The sequence below is a fragment of the Nannospalax galili genome, unplaced genomic scaffold (genome assembly GCF_000622305.1).
Source record: "Nannospalax galili isolate Female #2095 unplaced genomic scaffold, S.galili_v1.0 scaffold285, whole genome shotgun sequence".
NCBI classification, from domain to species: domain Eukaryota; kingdom Metazoa; phylum Chordata; class Mammalia; order Rodentia; family Spalacidae; genus Nannospalax; species Nannospalax galili.
Window position 1 is genome coordinate 2,727,636 of NW_008355157.1, and position 19,011 is coordinate 2,746,646.

Genomic DNA, 19,011 nt, shown 5'->3' on the forward strand with positions numbered 1-19,011 from the left:
GAGTGTCAACACAGAGAAAACATTTCCTCCATGCTTCCAAGTGAAGCCAGCCACAGTTGAGCAGGACCTTTGATTTATCTTCACATAGATGGAACTGGTAAAAGAAAGGAGCCAAGGGCTCCTTCCAAGGCCATGTGACCCCTGAGGAACAAATCCTGATTAAAATACATTTTATGAAATTCTCAAATTAAAAACCCAGATATTTAAAGAAAAATTACATGGACCAGGCATGGTGACTCACACCTTTAATCCCAGCACTCAGTAGGCAGATCTCTGAGATCAAGGTCAGCCTGGTCTACATAGTGAGTTCCAGATCAGCTGGGACTACAGGGAGACCCTATCTCAAAAAAAGTAAAGAAAAGAATAAGAGAAATTACATGGTATTCCATGACTGAGGAAAATAATTTGTGTTAGTCACGGTGTACAGATTAAGGGACTCTGGGCCTCTTAAACCTCATTTATTTGTAGTTACTTCTGACTACACTAGAGTACTAGGAGCATAAGAACTTTGAAACAAATATTCCTAAATTCTTATCAAAGTTTGGAGGGAAAAGGATCAAACTCTACCAGGTAAATAGGTTTTTCTTCAGATTACCTGTAATATACTTTATAACTTGTATCACACATACTTAATAGCAATTTCAGAGATCTTACAAGAATCAGATTGTTAATTCACTGAAAGTACTTACATTTGAGCATCCAGATGCCATTGTATAGACAGGCCCTGATTTATAGTATCATTTATTGATGCTTTAAAATACTTGACCTTAAGCTGGGTGTGGTGGCGCACTCCCAGCACTATGTGCCAGCCTGGTCTACATAGTGAGTTCCAGGCCAGCTGGGGCTACAGGGAGATTCTGTCTCAAAAATAAAATAATAAAATAAAATAAAACGACCTTAACTCACTAATAGTTTGGTCCCCATAATTAGTACTGAATGCTTTCGAAGAAAATATTATGTAATTATAAAGTATTGTCATTAGCTGTTCAAAAAATTAAACTCACTACATCCATTAAGAAAAAGTCAAGATTTGATCTGTTTTCATTATATGTGAAGTTTATAAAGAATCTCAATATAAATAGAAAATAACTGCCAACATTAGCAATCTAAACGAATTATGTTTCATATTGTAAGAATGTAATTTTGTAATGAGTCCTTCACTTGTAGTTTGTATTGTCTAAGTTATATATGTTTATATATGTCCAATAATATCTTTTGACATTGGGATTAATATATGAGCTTGTAGGAATCCTTTGACTACCGTTTAGATCTTATCATCTTAGAAAGTAGCCAAACTTTTGCCAGGACTGGTGGCACACCCCTACAATCTCAGCACTCAGCAAGACTGCACAGGTGGATTGTGAGATCTAGGCCAGCCTGGACTACATAGCAAGATCCTAGCTCAAAAAAAGTAAGAAAATTTTATGTAATACTCACATTTTTAAAACATATCTTAATAGAAAATTAGAGTCAAGATGGCTCGGCTGGTAAAGGCATTTGCTGTGCAAGCATGACAAATTAAATTTGAGCTCCAGAATCCACAGTGAAAGAGAGAACTGATTCCTGAAAGTTGTCCTTTGACCTCCACATGCACACTGTGGCACACACATTCCCTCATTTATACACACATACCCCATACACACACAATAATATAAAGAGAGAAAATTAAAGATCCAACCACAATAGAACTTAAGTTTACTGAGCATAGTACATAGAACCTGACTAACCCGAGGCTAACATAGTTCAGCTTTAGACGCAATAGCCCAGAAATATACTTTAGGACTCACTGTCTTACCTTAGCCACAAATGGACTTTTCAGCAAAGAAGAGTCTCTCTAGACATATTTTTAAAATCAGTGTTCTACAGGCTCAGAAGATAGTTTTGTCATTAACCTCTCTTCTAAAAAACATACTTATTATATGAAAATGTTAAGTGGTTTTTCATTAAAAAAATGAAAATGCTATGAATGATCAGGCATAGTGAGCACATTCTGAGATGTCCCAGATAACAAGTGGCATCTGAAGTTGGAAACCATAACCTAACTCTTCACTTCATATCCCACACATTATTTTGGTAGAGATTTACATTAATTTATAGCAAATCTGAATAAGCCTAAATTAGCTTTTATTCAAATAACAGTATAAGAGGACTTATGGCACATACCTCAGTGCCACATCTTATCATAAGTATCTCTTTCTCCAAGGACTGTAGGAGAAAGACAGAACACACAAGAAGCAATGTATACTTCCTGACATTCTTATGATAATAAGATGAGATAATGCACATTCATTCATCTGTTGTGGAAATACTTATTGACTACCAACTGTGAGTCAGCTGCTTTCTAGACCAGAATAATAGAGCAATATATTTGGTAAAGGAGAGGTTGAAAAAGTTTAATAAAAGATTGTTTCCAAGATATGGACGGGGTTGAAGGGTACCACAAAAGACTGTAAAGCACTACAGTGACATTCCATTACCACCTCTAGGTCTAAAGGAGAAAAGGGAGACAATGGGATCTAAATGTCTGGAGGGTCATAACTATGGGGCAGTACCCAAAAGGAGCTGTGACCCTCTGTGAGTGAAGATGCTCTAACTACCACCAAATGGCAACAGAACAAGAGCAAAGGAAATGAAAACCCTCCTTCTCTCTCCCTCCTACTTTCTAATTTCTTGTGGGCCACTTCCCATAGCTAAACTTTAACTAGAGGCCAAAGTGATGGGAAACCAGTTAAAATAATCCATGGAGGTCAGCCTTTGTGACCAGACTGGATGTTATAAGATGATGGTGTGATCTGAAGAGGCAAAAAAGTAAATAAATTTCTGCCTTTGTAGAACTCACGTTCTAGAATAGATAATTCATTTAATATTATATCTAGTATAGACTGTGCATTCAATAATTATTAGTTATTTCATAGTCATTTTGTATCAGTAAGATTATGGAACAATTTTTTAACTTTAAATATGTGTGTGTGTGTGTGTGTGTGTGTGTGTGTGTGTCCATGGAGGCCAGAAGGGGATGTCAGATCCCCTGGAGCTGGAGTTATAAACAGTGGTGAGCCACTGGGGTGCTGAAAATCAAACTGCAAGAGCAGTACATGCTCTTAACTATTGAACCATCTTTCTAGTCCCAAGATACACCTTGAATTCAAGTTCTTGGCTTTGGTTGATTGTTTTAGATTGTTGCTGGCTATTACCCCACTCACACATACACACACACACACACACACACACACACACACACACACGCATCCTTTTCCAACATCATGGCATTTTTAGCTACATATAGGACTTCTTAGAAGGAGAGCTTATTTGCTGGTCTCTCTTGCAGACAGATGTAGCAATGTGATTAAATTATGAGTTGTGAATGTAAATGGTGTTCACAACTTCTGGGTCATGCTTTTACAAGAAATGAGTAGTAGTCACCTTCCTGATGACTGATATGTGATACATGCAGTGCTAAGCTATTTTGGATAACAGTCCAGGGATGGTGGAGTAAGAAGACAGAGAGAGGCCAACCTCACTTTATGCTGCTGTATTAGTATGTCCTTGCTATGTAATAAGCAGAAGTCCCAGTGCCATACTACCATTTAACATGATGGCTTTTTAAAACTTAAAGTCTTATTTTTACTTCTTTATTTCCAGTAGTTCATTTTCCATTAACCATTGCCTAAGATTTATGAATTATGATTATGTATGTGTTAAAAAGCACATGACACTAAATGTGCCATTTAAACATTTTTAAGTATACAGTTCAGGAGTAGTCAGTATATTCACATTGTAATGACTTAATGTTTTAAATACAAAGTTAGACACCTTTGAAAATTTATCTTTTACATGGGAATTAGTATTGTTCCAAGATTTATTTTAGGGAGAATTTGAGGCATTCTTTTTTCCAACTCTGACCTAAACCATGGCCCCTGGCAAGTGATTCTCTTGAAGCCTGATCAAACCTATTACATGAATCATGCAGACATGTTTCTTTTCATTTAGAAGACGTTCCAAGGCAAGTCCTATCTCATACACCATCTATACAAGAGATAAGCTAATAGGACCACCGCAGTGTTCCTCTGACCTCCACATACCACAGTGCATGGAAATACACAAAATAAATACATTTAATTTTTTTAATATTTTTAATTTAAATTTTTATTGAGCTTTTGTAATTTCATACAACAATTCTTAATCAAATTTAGGCCCCCTCCCCCATCCATACTTTCCCCACCCCTCCACCAGACCTCATGTATTCCGCCATCCATGTTAAGTACTATCCAGTCAAACATTTATACCCAGATGTCCTTCAGTGTAAATTTGTCCACTGGAGTCTAGTCAGCCTGTCTAGAGATCATATGTAAGGCGTAATCACCCTCACCCAACAGCAAATCACACTTGTTTAACTGAGTTGGCATGGGTCCTGTTAAAAAGATTTTTAAGGAACCTAGAAATAAAAATTTCATTTTGAATTTCAAAACAAATGTTTAATCTAAATCATTACAAACACTAAAACATTTTTGAATCATTTAAGTCTACATCTTAATAAGGGAGATAAGTGAGCTGTTAAGTTTTAGGAAGATTTTCAAGGGCAATAATAATTTCTGTCTCATCTTCATTTAATTTAAAAGTTTGGTTAATAAAGTAATACACTTGTCAAACATCAGAACTTCAGTAAATTAACAAAATAATGGGTTTTTGTATCTGTCATTCACAATATCCTATGACCTAGAATTTTTCTAACATTCTCAAATCACTTTACATTGAGAAAATTCACGTTCTTTGAATGAGAAGCAATAGTGGCAAATGAAGGTGGCAGTTCTTCCAAACAGGACACCAAGAAAGTCCCTTAACGTACAAAGAAAGTCAACTTAAATCAAGTTGCAGACTCTTTGGCATGAACGTACCTGTTTGTGGGTAGCTTCTATTGCACTGGCTCCAAATGAGTAAGACTGTAAGACTTTCACTGTTTGTTTCTAAAAAATGGTATATCCCCTGCAGATTTTTCTTTACAGTAGCAAAGTAACCAACTATCTTTCATGTTTGTACTTCCAGCCAACTCAGACAGTAATGCCAGGACAAGTGATGCGGGTTACAACAGGTGCTCCAATCCCCTGCGGTGCTGATGCAGTAGTGCAAGTGGAAGATACTGAACTTATCAGGGAATCAGATGATGTATGTCACCACCAGGTCCTTGGCAATATTGGAAGTCCTACTCAGTTTCTGTAATGTTTATAAGATTTAGGTTGAGGTGTTATTAGTTTGGTTTATTGGGATCTTAACATTGTATTATGTAAGTCTCCAGTTAAAAAATTAAGATTGAAAATCTTTTGACATAGAAAGGACTTTTATGCTGGTGTTATAGTAGAATTTGAGCTGTTTTTAGTGTGAGAAATTTCACATGCAAACAAATTTCTTCACAATAGGACAGTAATTTAAAGTTGACATGTCTTCTAGCTGAGAAAATTGTCATTGAGAATAGCTTAATAGAAAAGAGACATTAGCAAAGAACATTTGGACAAGTTCTTGATTATTACAGTAAGCCAAGCATTTGAATAAATGACCTTTTTGCCTCTGGTTTTTTGTTCAGAGAAAAGGTGTACTATCAAATGACAGCCTGGAAATGCTGCATTTATGTCAGCTGCCTCTGCATCGTCTCACAAAAAAGACACTAAGACTTTGGGGAGGTCTGTGTAGGCCATTTTCTCAATGAAACTAATAGCAATTATCAAAATCAGTCTGTTAGCCACAAATAAAACTAAGAAAGTTACTACTGAGAAGTTTTGTTGACTGGCAGTCATACTTGTTTTGTGAAGTTTAAGGAACCTTATATTTTGACACAGAGCTTTAAGTACTATATGTTCTTGAAGACAAAGTAGATAAAATCTGACCATGTTAAGAGATGACCAACTCCCTTGGTCTGGAGATTTTCTTTTTAATTACCTTCCCTCATACAGAGTTTATAAAATCCAACTCCTGGCTTACAGATTACATTTCCTGCTCAAAAAATGTACAAACAGAAATTTATTGGTATCAGGTAAGTCAGTAGAGCATTGAAATCCAGAACACGTGCATCCTTAGACTTCCAAATGACAGGACAAAATATACACAGACCATAAATGCAAAATTGATGATTACTGTAAGTTTACAGTACTACTGCTGCACCATAAGTCCTTCACTGAAATTTCTACATGTATTTGGGAATCTTAACGTGATATTGTGATTCATGGCAACAGAAAGATAGGCTGCTTGTATGTACCTTCATTTTATCTATTAAGATAGGTTTATTATATATGTATGTATGTATGTATATATGTATGTTATGTATGTGTATATATGTGTATATTATATATGTGTGTGTATATATAATATTTGAGAATGAAATATACAATATAATATTCAATAGTTGAACTCATATATTTTAAAACCATGAAAATTAGAGAGAATATGTAGTTACTTGTTGGCAACAAATCTCCTAAGTTTTCAGGTGCACTCTTTAAAAATTCATAGTATTTTTAAAATATTTTATTTTTTATTCCATATGTATGAATGTGTTGCATGCATACTTACCTGTGTATAAGTGCACCCATATTGTACAATGTCCACAGAGGTAGAAGAGACTTTAGAATCCCCTGGAACTGGAGTTACAGACGGTTTTTAACTACCATGTGGGTGCTGGGAATCGAACCCAGGTCCTCTGATCTTAACCACTGAGCAATCTCTCCAGCCCCAGAAATTCACAGTATTTTTGAAGAGTTAGCAAATGGTTTTCTGTTTCTGTGTATTTATAGACATCTTGGGCCCTATCTGATGGTATAGAAGTATCTGAGAAGCTCATTTCTCTAGATCAGAAATGCTATTAGATTGTATTATTTGAAATGTTATGACCTGCTCTAATTATAGGGTACTGAAGAACTTGAAGTGCGAATTCTGGTGCAGGCTCGACCAGGCCAAGATATCAGGTAAGTTCAGAACATGTAGAATTTATAGCCTACTTGAGTTTCTACATGATGACAAACTCAGGAGAGCATAACTATTACAGATCCATAGCTGTGTCAGTTAGCCATTTGTCCTCAAGCTTTAACAAAAAGAAAAGTGAGTTTTCTGAATTTTATATCCCATGTCTGCCTTGCCTTTTAAGGAAAAATGGTTAAGATTGGTGAAACTATCAAAATCAACATGAGAAGAAAGTAAAGTCATAGGCCCACATACCCACAGTTAATTCTACCTCTAGTATTCCAGAATTACCCACTCCCAACTTCTAGACTCCCCAGAAATTTGTATTAACACAGATGACCCCAAAATCAGGCATTTGTATAATTAGCTGATAGCACACCCTCCACAACTACCCTTAATAATGGGATAATTTGTTGTTCCTCACATACAAAGATGAGAATTCTCTCCTATAATAAATAGCATATATACTTTGAATTCTTGTTATAATGGAACTTCTTTACCTAGATTCCATGAATACTAACTTGTCCAACATCCCTTTGTAACAAAGTGATGCTTCTCCCATCTTTATAGCAGCAGTCTAAGTAGTCTAAGTAGAAATCACCTCTATAACTGTAACCTCATTATCATTACCTCCTTACCACAAAGCAAATTAATTATGGACCTCTGTTAATGCCACTAGATTTTCGTACAAACTGTTACCTTCTATCAGGGAAAGTTTGAAATTGCTAATTTTAACTGTAATAATAGAAAACATAAAGTAGCTTTCAAATGTGAAGTAACATATCTTGAGTGTCTTCCATAATATGATATAACTTTTTTATATTTTATTTATTATTTTTATTTTATGTGTATGAGCGTATTGCCTGCATGTATGTGAGTGCACCCATGTAGAGCAATGCCACGGAGGTCAGAAGAGGACTTCAGCTTCCCCTGGAACTGGAGTTAGGGACCGTTCATAGCCACCTTGTGGGTGCTGAGCTGGAACTCGAACCCAGTCAGTGCTCTTAACTGCTGAGCCATCTCTCCAACCCCCCCATAGAATGATATAACTTTTTGTGTGTGTGTCTCTTTTTTTTTTTTTTTTTTTTTTTTTTCTCTCAGAGTCTCCTTGTAGCCCCAGCTGTTCTGGAACTCACTATGTAGAACAGGCTGGCCTCGAACTCACAAAGATCCACCTGCCTCTGTCTCCCAAGTGCTGGGGTGATATAACTTTTAAAATTACAAAAACTTTGAGTTTTTAGAATCTCTTCATGATTTTGCTCCTGCCTCGTCTTTGACTTTTTTTCTGTCCTGGATTGTCTCCTTTCTCTGATCCTAAAGTTTTCCTCTGAGGTGAGAAAATGTTATTCTTAGTCATAGTGCTTACAGTTCTGCTTTGACTTTCAGACCCATCGGCCATGACATTAAAAGAGGGGAGTGTGTTTTGGCCAAAGGAACTCACATGGGCCCCTCAGAGATTGGTCTCCTGGCAACTGTAGGTGTCACAGAGGTTGAAGTTAATAAGTTTCCAGTGGTTGCCGTCATGTCAACAGGGAATGAGGTAAATAAATAAACAGACAAAATAAAGGGAAGAAGGGATGCTCTTACAAGATAAAATCATTTCTGTCATCTATTCTGGGTCATAAATGGGTCATTGTAGAATATGGTTCTTAACAATGGGACCAAATTTCCCCAACAAAAAAATAGTAAGTTGGCCTTGACATAGTTCAAGTACAGAAGGTAAGGAAAAACTAGAAACCACGAATTAAGAAATGGTCCCTTGCCTTTTTTGGAATCAAATATTACAACCAATGGCCTTTCTACCTACTCATTACACATAAACAGAGAATGTTAGCTACAAGTTGTAGGTACCAAACTGTGCAAACATAGTTATTTAGTCTATTAAGACAATGATTTGTGCATCTGTTGCTGAAATGATACACCACCCACTATGAGAAATGAGTGAAATAGATATCATGGCTAGCTGTCTTCTTGTTAAAGTTTCCTGTGCTTTTGAACCACCAGAGGGGTTTGAGATCCCTTTCTGGTTTTGTTGGGTTGGGTTGGCTTGGGTTGGTTGGTTTGTGTCTCAACTGATAGCATCCCTTGTGGCATGCTATTCAAAATGGATCTAAGTATCATTTCAGGCCTGGTTTAGAAAACAGACTTTCATCAGTCTCTTTTTCTGAGAATACTTGAAAAACTTCCTGACGCTGTTTTGTCTAGGTTGTATAAAATATCTAGGATCTCTATAGTTATATTAGAATATGAAAACATATATCTACTAGAAATTTAATTGAGGAATCAGAAACTACTGAGATATTTTTAAAGTTTTTAAACTATGCTATTAAAGAGTAACAGGATGTTTTTTCTGAAAGTAGCCCTTCATTAGCGTGAGTTTTAATTTCTTGAAATCCTTTAGGTTGTCTCTATGATCCTTATAACTCTTTTAGCTAGAGCAAAAGAAAAGAATAGGAGCTTTGGTTTTTGTACTGGAGAGATAACTAGTCACCCCCTAAAAACTATTGATTGACCTAAAACAAACATTCTTTTCATTTTGATCAAATAGTGATGATTTTAATGCCCCTGTAACTAACTGGCATTTTTAGCATCAGAAAAAAAATTACTACTAAATTTTAATAATCTCCAGATTGCTTCTTCCCCTACTCCTATTCAAAAGTAGCTGGTTTTATGACTATATTGTTCAACAAAGAGGTATCACTATGCCAGGCATTATACTGGAAATTGGTGATAAAATAGATAAAGTGTAGTATCTCTCCTGAAGATTTGAGATCATCAGATATTCAAAAAAAACTAACCAAAAAAATTAACTTCCATTAATTTATTTTCAGAGATACAAAAACATATTGCACTTACCTATTAATGAGATGTGGCTGTCATTTACCCAGGCTCCCATTACATGCTGGTTCTGATTTTCATTGAGATGTATGGCTGACATGCATTTCATTGAGATGTATGGCTGATGTCTACTTCTCTTTCTCTTAATTTTTTAAGTTAGCATACAAAGTGATGAGTTTCATTATGGCATTTTTATAATATGTCATTATGCATTTGTTCAAAAAATATATATTATCTCAAATTTTAGAATGCTTACTAAAAGGTTCTCTTTGGGCTAAAAAATATAGCTAAGTGGTAGAGCACTTGCCTTGCATGTATGAGGCCCTGGATTTGATCAGCAGCACTGGAAAAAATAATAAAACTGACAAGTTATGAGCAGTCAGGCCAGATAAGGTGATACATCCCTATGATCCCAGCACTTGGGAGGCAGAGGCAGAACTGCCACGAGTTTGAGGCAAGCCTGGTCTATGATGTATGTTCTAGGCTAGCCAGGGCTGCATAGAAAGAATCTCTCATTTTTATTACTTTTATTTATTTTTTATGTGTATGAGTGTATTGCCTGCATGTTTGTAAGTGTACCCATGTGGTACAATGCCCATGGAGGTCAGAAGAGGGTGTCAGATCTCCTGGAACTGAAGTTACAGACAGTTGTTAGCTACCATGTGGGTGCCCAGAATCAAACCTGAGTCTTCTGCAAGAGCAGCCAGTGCTCTTACCCACTGAACCAAATCTACAGACCCAGCAAGAACCTCTCTTAAAAAAAAAAAAAAAAAAAAAAAAAAAAAAAAAAGCCTTGAACCATTTTCTTAGAAAGATTGAACCAGAAACTTGGCAACGTCAGGCTGTCTTCTCAGTCCAACCAGTGCCCTTAGCAATCTATATACCACTCCATAACTACACTGTTTATTCTGCAACTGACAGCTCAAGTATAAGAGTATAGGACTCATACTAGGAGAGTGTGCGAGCCACCCTGACCTAGAAGCCTTGTGTCCTACATAGGAATCAATATATCTTATAATGATCTTGGGCAGCTTTCAAGATGCTCATAAAGTAAATATTCAGTACAAGTGTTACCACATGGGAGCCCAAAATTATGACTTCCTGCTAGGTACTAATAGTACCTTCCCATCCATGTGCATGATAGTAGATACCACTTTTTTCTGTGAAGAAAAAAATAATGTTGCCTAAACAGCAGGAATAAGACCAGTCTGAACTACATACAGAGTATGAGACCAGCCTGGGCAACATGAAACCTGTCTCAAAAACAAACAACAACAAAATAAATAATGTTGCCTACTAACAAGCTGACATTTTCATCTTTATCAGATACCCATAGGAAAAGAACTAGAGAATGCACTGTCTAGAAAATTTGAAAGCAATAATAAAACTGACTGTCAGTTTGCTTTTTATTATCACCACACACTGGCAATTTTAAACAGTGCCAGTGATGAACCACTCTTTTCCAGTGGGGAATATGTTCAGCATACAATATATACTTGTAAGAAATATTAAAAACTAAAAAGTATTCCTCTCTGCTGGGGTAGACCCTTCCTAACCCCCCACTCCACTTAGTATGCTACTTAGTTGGCAGTGTTCTGATACTGCAGATCAGCAACAAGCAAGAGAGATAAATTCCCTGTTCATATACAGTTTATAGTCTAACTGAGAAGCAGTCACTAAGCAAGTAGTGATTATGGTATAAACAGAAATAGAGAGGTAAAATGACAAAGAACAGCAGTAGAGGAGACACATGCCAAATGCTATCTTTTAGAACTTATCCAACACCAGCCCTATCCCCATATTGCAGTTAGAATAAAAACTTGGTATTGCAAGCTCTCTTGTCAGCTCTTATCTATATAGGGTTTTTTATTTTTTTTATGGAAAGTCTCATGTAGCTCAGGCTGGCCTAATTTACAGCCCACCTGCCTCACTCTCCTGAGTGCTGGGGTTTCATGCATGTGCCACACTATACCTCTGGTTAGGTTTTGCCATTTGATTGTGCCCACATGGTGTTAGAAGGTAGAAGAAAGCACATGCATTAGCAGAAGTATAAGCCCAACTCTTAAGTTTCATCACTCCCCCAACAGCCTTTGAGATGATGGCAGCTTCATCATCTCAAAGTGATGATAGTCATTGGTCTTCAGTAATGCAATTTTCTCCTTTGTTCCAACAACTTTTGCAGCACATTTATAACTAATTCCTTATATTTAAATTTATCTTCTCCAACCTTCTTACTGAAAACCTAGACGAGTTCTTACTTCCCTGTCTGGACCTGATTTATAGTCTCCTGTTACGGATAGGATAGGGTAATTAGGGCTTAATGCTAAAGTTTGGTATTGTGACTACAAACCATGTGAGGAAGGTTTATTCTACACAAATGGAAAATCCCTGCAAAAGGGTATACATATTTATCATGTCTGGGGACTAGAAAGGGTCATATGGTGGACAAGTAAGTAAGAAAAGATGAGGTTGGAGAAGTAATAGAACTTTCATTTTTATTCTCAATGGCTAGTTTGGGAGAATGGAAACAACATGGAACATAGGAGAACATAATATCTCTTAAATTGTTAAAAGTACTCTGACTTCTATATGGCATAGCATGTAGGAGGACTAGGAGAAAAGCTAGGAAGACTAGAAAACTATGAGATACCCTGATGAGAGATTTGCAGCAAAGTGGCACCAGTGAGATGGCACCATACCATCCACCAGATCCACCATATATTTTGAAGGTAAAACTTCTTGCTAGGTAATTAAAGTAGACTGAGAAAAATGTGGGGAGTCAAGTGCCAAAGTTTTGGCCTAAGCAAGTCTAAGGATAATTGTTTACCCAAGTAAGAATATTTATGATGATAAACATTATTAAAATTTCTAAGGTTGGGGCCTGGAGAGATGACTCAGCAGTTAAGAGCATGAGCTGCTCTTGTTGGGCTGCTCTTGTAGAGGACCCAGGTTCAGTTCCCAGCACCCACATGGCAACTACCAACCATCAGTAACTCCAGTTCCAGGGATCCACCCTTCATGGGCATTACATGACACAGGTACACTTACATCCATGCATGTACATTCATACACATAAAAATTTTTTTAATTCCTAAGGTCAAAATTGAAAGCACTGATATAAAACTAAAATCCAGTCCTTTGTTTAATTAAAATAATAAAATTCTCCTAAGGTGGAAAAATTGTATTTATTTTTATTATTTTTGAGTTTCTATGTCCACAAGAAACTTCTGTGATGAGGTCTGAGAGCTGAACTGATCTGTGGGTAGAGAGATATAATTTAGAGGGCAGTTTGATTCTGTGTCCATTTAGCAGAAGCCGGGCGTGGTGGCACATGCCTGTAGTCCCAGAACTCGGGAGGCAGAGGCAGATGGATCTCTGTGAGTTCAAGGCCAGCCTGGTCTACATGGTGAGTTCCAGGACAGCTGGGGCTACAGGGAGACCCTGCTTCAAAAAGAAAAAAGAAAAAAAAATCTCCATTTCATTTTAGAATATATTGTTCCTTGAAGAAAGACTCATTGTTTTTGCTACTAACACGGAGATATTGGTGCATGCATCTGTAATCTCTATGTATCCGATTATTACTAGTCATAATCGGTTGCATTTGGATCCTTGGCACCTGTGTATGTCTATAAAGTCATCAGGTTGATTTCAATGGTAATGTTTATCACCTCTACTAATTAACATGAAATAAATTTCCGTGCTTCCTCCTCAAATCTAATACATTTTTAAAAATTTGTTGATTTTGTGTGTGTGAGTATATATAGCACACAGAACATCCCAAACCACCTTATTCAACTACACACCCACTTCCCATATGGCACCCTCCTATAGCCTCCCTCCTTCCACTAGAGCCCTTATACTCTGATATCCCTGCTACTGTCTGCTGTGCTGTCAGCACCCCAGACATTCCCCACTACTTGCCCTTCTGGTGAATCTAGTCAGCCTATCTAGAGGTCTTTGTTTTAGGAGGGTCAGCTGTTCCTCATCTAGCAGCAATCAGTTGTCAACATTCCTTTAGATAAGATTGGGGTCTGCTGTTCATTTTCCCAGTTCTATGCTGGGTTACTATCCTTGGGGCACCCTGGCCAACAACTCAAAAGAAGGTATCTCCTATCTGGCGTTGTTGCTTGTTATGTAGCTTTAGTTATGCATATGGACTCTTAAGAAATTATATTGGCTCCTTTAATCTTTGGTTATACTTTCCTTTTGGGTGTATAAGGCCATGCAGTTGGCCCAGATAAACCAATTCATTTTTACTCTTAAGGTCGTTGGAGGATCTGTTCCTCAGGGTTCACATGGGCTTGGGAGGAGCCCCTGGCTCCTTTCTTTTACCACTTCCACCTATGTGAAGATAAGTCAAAGGTCCTACTCGATCATGGTTGGCTTCGTTTGGAAGCATGGAGGAAATGGTTCCTCTGTGTTGACCTTCCTCTTTCTAGACTGGACACTAGTTCAAGTCAATCTGGTGGGGTCTCCTCAGCCTCCTTGACCAAGAGGACAGGTGACCCACCACATTTTGAGAGATGCTCATAGTCCCCTGGAACTAGTCGACTTAGGAGGGCAAGAGCAAAAACTGTCCTTTATGTCCCTCTGACCAAATTATTATAGGCCTCAAAGTATGTCTGTTAAACATCAAAGAAGTTTAGTTCCACAAGTCTGGTACTTTTAATTACTGTGTGTCATGTAGACAAATCTTGGGCAAAGACCAGTTGTTCTCAGATAAACCTTACCTAGACTTGTATATCTTGATCTGCTATGTATAATTTGTTGGTATGTTATTGGAGTAATATGGTTTCATCTGGTTTTTAAAACTAGCTAGGCATTATTTATCTCTTGCATTGTCTCACCTTTCCATCATGGTTCCCCCAATTAAGGTGGCCCCATTTCCCCCCTTTCTCCCTTAATAAAGGCCTTCTCCTATGGTACTATCTCTCTTGAGTGCCTTCTTTCCCTTTATCCCCTGGGTTCCTTGTATACCCTTCCCTCCCCCCTCCCTTAAACTAACCCAAATTTTATCCATATCTCCCTTATTAAGGCCTGTTTCCTACTTATGAGGGAGAACATATGTCAATTTTTTTTCTGAGTCTGTGTTACTTCACTTAGTATAACAGTTTCTAGTTCCGTCCATTTACCTGCAAATTTCATGATTTTAAGTTTCCTATACTCGTTTTTACCTCTACAAGCATATGTGAACATGGAAGCCAGATATCAGTGTCAAATGTCCATCACTTCTCCACCTTAGTTTTTGGAGACAGAGTCTCTCTCATTGAATCTAGAGCTCACCAGTTCAGCTAGGCTGTGGCCAATGAGCTCCAGGGATCCTTCTATCTCTGCCAACCAGCCCCAGGGTAACAGGCTCTTTCTGGAAGCCATACCTTACTGGATTTGTTTTTTTTTAATTATTGAGCTCTTTTAATTTCATACATTTCCCATTCAAATCCAGACCCTCCTCCCCCATCCATGTCTCCCCCCAACCCCCCATCGAACCCCATGCACTCAGCCATACATGCTGAATCATTCATAAATCATAATAAATTCAGGTGTTTGTACCCAAGTGACCTTCAGTATAAATGCATCCACTGGAGTCTAATCAGGATTTTTCTTAAAGTGAGTGTTGCATGTCCAAACTCAGGCACTTTACCAACTGACCCATCTCCTCAGGCCTTAAACCTCATTTTTAGACTCCTTAAATCATGTAAAAGCCCTAAATGTTCGTTCCTTCCTTCCTTCTTTCCTTCCTTCCTTTCTTATCTTATCTTGTATCTTATCTATCTTACCTTGTCTTATCTTATCTTGTCACCAGGTAGCCAAGGCAATTAGCTTAACTATTAAACTTTTTTTCAGAACAGTAAATAAAAGCTATTAGAGTAGAAATATATTCCATTAGAATTTATAATCTGACTTTCCTCTGTGTGTGTGTGTGTGTGTGTGTGTGTGTGTGGTGTGTTAGATGTATTTATCTGGATGATGTGGGTGTTGTAGGATATACATATGTCACCAAATTGGAATTTGAGCAATTAATAATTTTTCCAGAAAATGTAGAATGAAATGTGAAGATGTATAAGAAAACTGCTGTTTGCAATAGAGTTTTTTTTTTTAATTACTGATCACTACAAAAGTTTAATCGCTTCCCCTTTGCAAAAAAAAAAAAAAAAAAGGGGGGCCAAGCCATTTTACTACTTTAGAAAGTGAGTCTTAGGCCTGTGATAAAATTATCAAGACAATAGGGTTAAACCTCTGAAGAAAAGAAATGAAGATCTCTTATAATATGCTAAGTGATTTGTCATTTAGACAAATTAAGACAAAGAATCTCTTCATGAGGATTTAACAAAATAAATTTTACCTTTTTTTAGATTTCATTTTGAAGTTTTGCATAGCAATAAAATACTAATTGTTAAGTACCCAAAATTGTATTCCCCTTTTATTCTAGAAGTGCTTTCCTGTGAATAATTATAGTCAGGTTAAAATACTCCAAGACTGGGTGTTGGAAAGAAGGCTCAGAGGTTAAGAGCACTGGCTACTCTTGCAGAGGCCTAGGTTTGGTTCCCTGCAAATAGCAGCTAACTCCAGCTCCAGGGGATCCAATGCCCTCTTCTGGCTGCCGTGGCCATTGTATGACACAAGTGCACTTACATACATGCAGGCTTAATACTCATATAAAATAAATGTAAAAATATATATACAAATTTAAAATATTTTTCAAAGTACTGCAAGATGGCCACTGAAATTCCAAGTTGTCCTTGATGAAATAATGCCTTTTAGAAAGATAAATGCAAAAAATGACCAAACAGAAGCTAAAGTTATGCCAACAGGTACCACAAGTTCATTATTTGATGAATCCGTGAATTTACTAGCTAAACACAAAAGTTTAGCTCCCAACATTGGACCCTACAAATTAACAAACTATTAAGTAAAGAAGAGATCAAGGCTATCTCCTAAAGTATAATAAATAGTTTTACAAACTAATAAAGGTCTTATAGATATATAATGTACCCAGGTGATAGGATGCCTCTTAGTATCAAATGAATAGCATCTCTTCACTAAGGAAAACAAAAATTAGTACAAATCTGATCAAGTAACCAAAATGTCCTAAGAACCTTATTCTTAGGACAAGCAAAACCAACTTTGGGAGCTTACCAAAAATATTACAACAGAAAATAAATGCTAGATTTTTCATCTTAGAGAACTCTCGGGCTAGAGAGATGGCTCAGTGGTTAAGAACACTGACTGTTCTTGCAGAAGACCCAGGTTTGAATCCCAGCACCCACATGGCAGCTAACAACTGTCCGTAACTCCAGTTCCAGGGGATCCGACAGCTTCTCCTGTCCTCCGCTGGCATTGCACAACACGGGTGCACTGACCTACATGCAGGCAACACATGCATGCACATAAAAAAATAAAAATAATAACTAAAAATTTTTTTAAAAAGAGAACTCTCCTGTGTTAGTTTTTTTTTCCTATTGCTGAGATAAAATACCATGACAAAAAGCAGCTTATGGGGAAAAGAGCTGATTTTAGCTTACTTTTCCAGTAGGATGGAGTCTGTAGTGGCAGGAAAGGCAACAGACGCAGGAAGCTGACTGATCGCCTTTCCGTCTGCACACAAGCAGCAGAGGGAAAGATCAGGAAGTGAGGCAAGGCTATAGACTCTCAAAGCCCACTCCCAATGACAGTTCTTCCAACAAGGTCACACCTCTTTAAAGGTCCCATAACATCGCCAAAAGTGCCACCAATTGAGGATCAAGTGTTCAAATGCATGAGGCTTTGGGGGGCATTTAACATTCAAACCACCACATCCCCGAAGCAAAGAGATTAAGAGAATTCAGTGAAGTGCAGTGTAACCACTGGATACAGGACTTCTTGCCTAAATCCATTTTTAAAATTTTTTGTTGCATTTGTGTGTGTGTGTGTGTGTGTGTGTGTGTGTGTGTGTGTACAGGCATTTGAGCCTGCAGTACATCTGTAGAGGGTCAAAGAACAACTTTTGAAAGTCGATTCTCTCCTTCTCACATGTGCATTCCAGGGATCAAATTCAGCTTGTCAGGCTTGGCAGCAAATACCTACCCACTGAGCCATCTTGCTTAACTCTTAATGGGAACTCTTAACTACTTAAATCCTGATACAGAGATGGCCAAGGAAACCTGTGGGTATATTAAGTTTCTGAGCAAAGGAGAATATCACCCTGACAGTGTAAGTGAGATTAAAACAAATTTTCCTTTATTCTTTGCTCTGGGGGCTCTATAACAAGAGATTTATAACAAAGCGGGAGGGGGAGTGTGTTGTGAACATGGCAGATACGCAAGGAAAAATGAGTAACTCTCAAAGAGGTGGTTAGAAGTGTGGCTTATATAGCATCTGCAGCAAAGTAAATTTTCAATGTAGTAATAAGACAAAGGAAAAGGACCTTGAGTCACTAGGGGTGGCAGTTTGTGAGAAAACAATGTATAGGAAGTGATCACAAATAAAGGCTACTCAGTAAAGTTCTGAGGTAGATTACTGTGGTGCCATCTCCAGAATGATAAGAATCTAAGATTTTGCCCTTCCTGATAGAAAGGAGAGGAGGAGCCATTTGTAAATTTATGTCTTTCTTTTAGGCAAATAAGCTTTTCTTTTTGTTTTTGGTTTTATTTGTGTATGTGATGGGAGCTGGATATTGAGACAAGCTCTCAAGTAGCAAACTTTTCTATAACATGATCTTCCTGTCTCTACCACTCTGGTACTGGGATTGCAGGTATGTGCTACCACATCTGGCCTCAAGGAGCCATACTGTATTATCGCTTTTGTATTTGGTTTTTCTCAATTGCCCTCAGATCAAAAATTGTCCTCATACCAAAGTGGTATGTTTTAGGGCAGCATATTCCTCTATCCTTCTCAAAAACTCAGTAGGGTCTCAAAAGGAGGAAGTCATAGATGTATACGTACAAGATTTTGAGGACTGGCATTGGCTATGGACTGGTTCTAGTGAGATGTTAGTAAGTACGGTCCAAGCAGAGCCTGGTAATAATTTATGAAGTAGGCGACTTGCTGGATTAATCCTTCTTACCTTTGTAGCCCATTTGGAGGTACAGTTAAACCAAGTTGACCATGGTCCTATCTCAGAGTATATAGATCTGAATATGTTTATATCAAAAACAATTTCACTAAAGACTTGAGTTACACATCATGGTTTAGTAAAACTTAACTATTGTACAAGCAACAGTACAGTATTGCAAGCTGATATTTCTGTTT

General features: G+C 37.4%; 1 protein-coding gene across 3 annotated transcripts in view; it reads left to right on the top strand.

Annotated features, from left to right (window-relative positions):
* The window catches only part of Gphn (gephyrin), a 578,173-nt gene that overhangs the window by 497,381 nt on the left and 61,781 nt on the right, over positions 1-19,011 (top strand). For all 3 annotated transcript variants that reach the window (XM_008852141.3, XM_008852142.2, XM_008852140.2), the window contains 3 exons: positions 5,044-5,163; positions 6,892-6,950; positions 8,332-8,485. In XM_008852141.3, the coding sequence (XP_008850363.1) occupies positions 5,044-5,163; positions 6,892-6,950; positions 8,332-8,485 (333 nt within the window). The remainder of the gene's footprint in view (positions 1-5,043; positions 5,164-6,891; positions 6,951-8,331; positions 8,486-19,011) is intronic.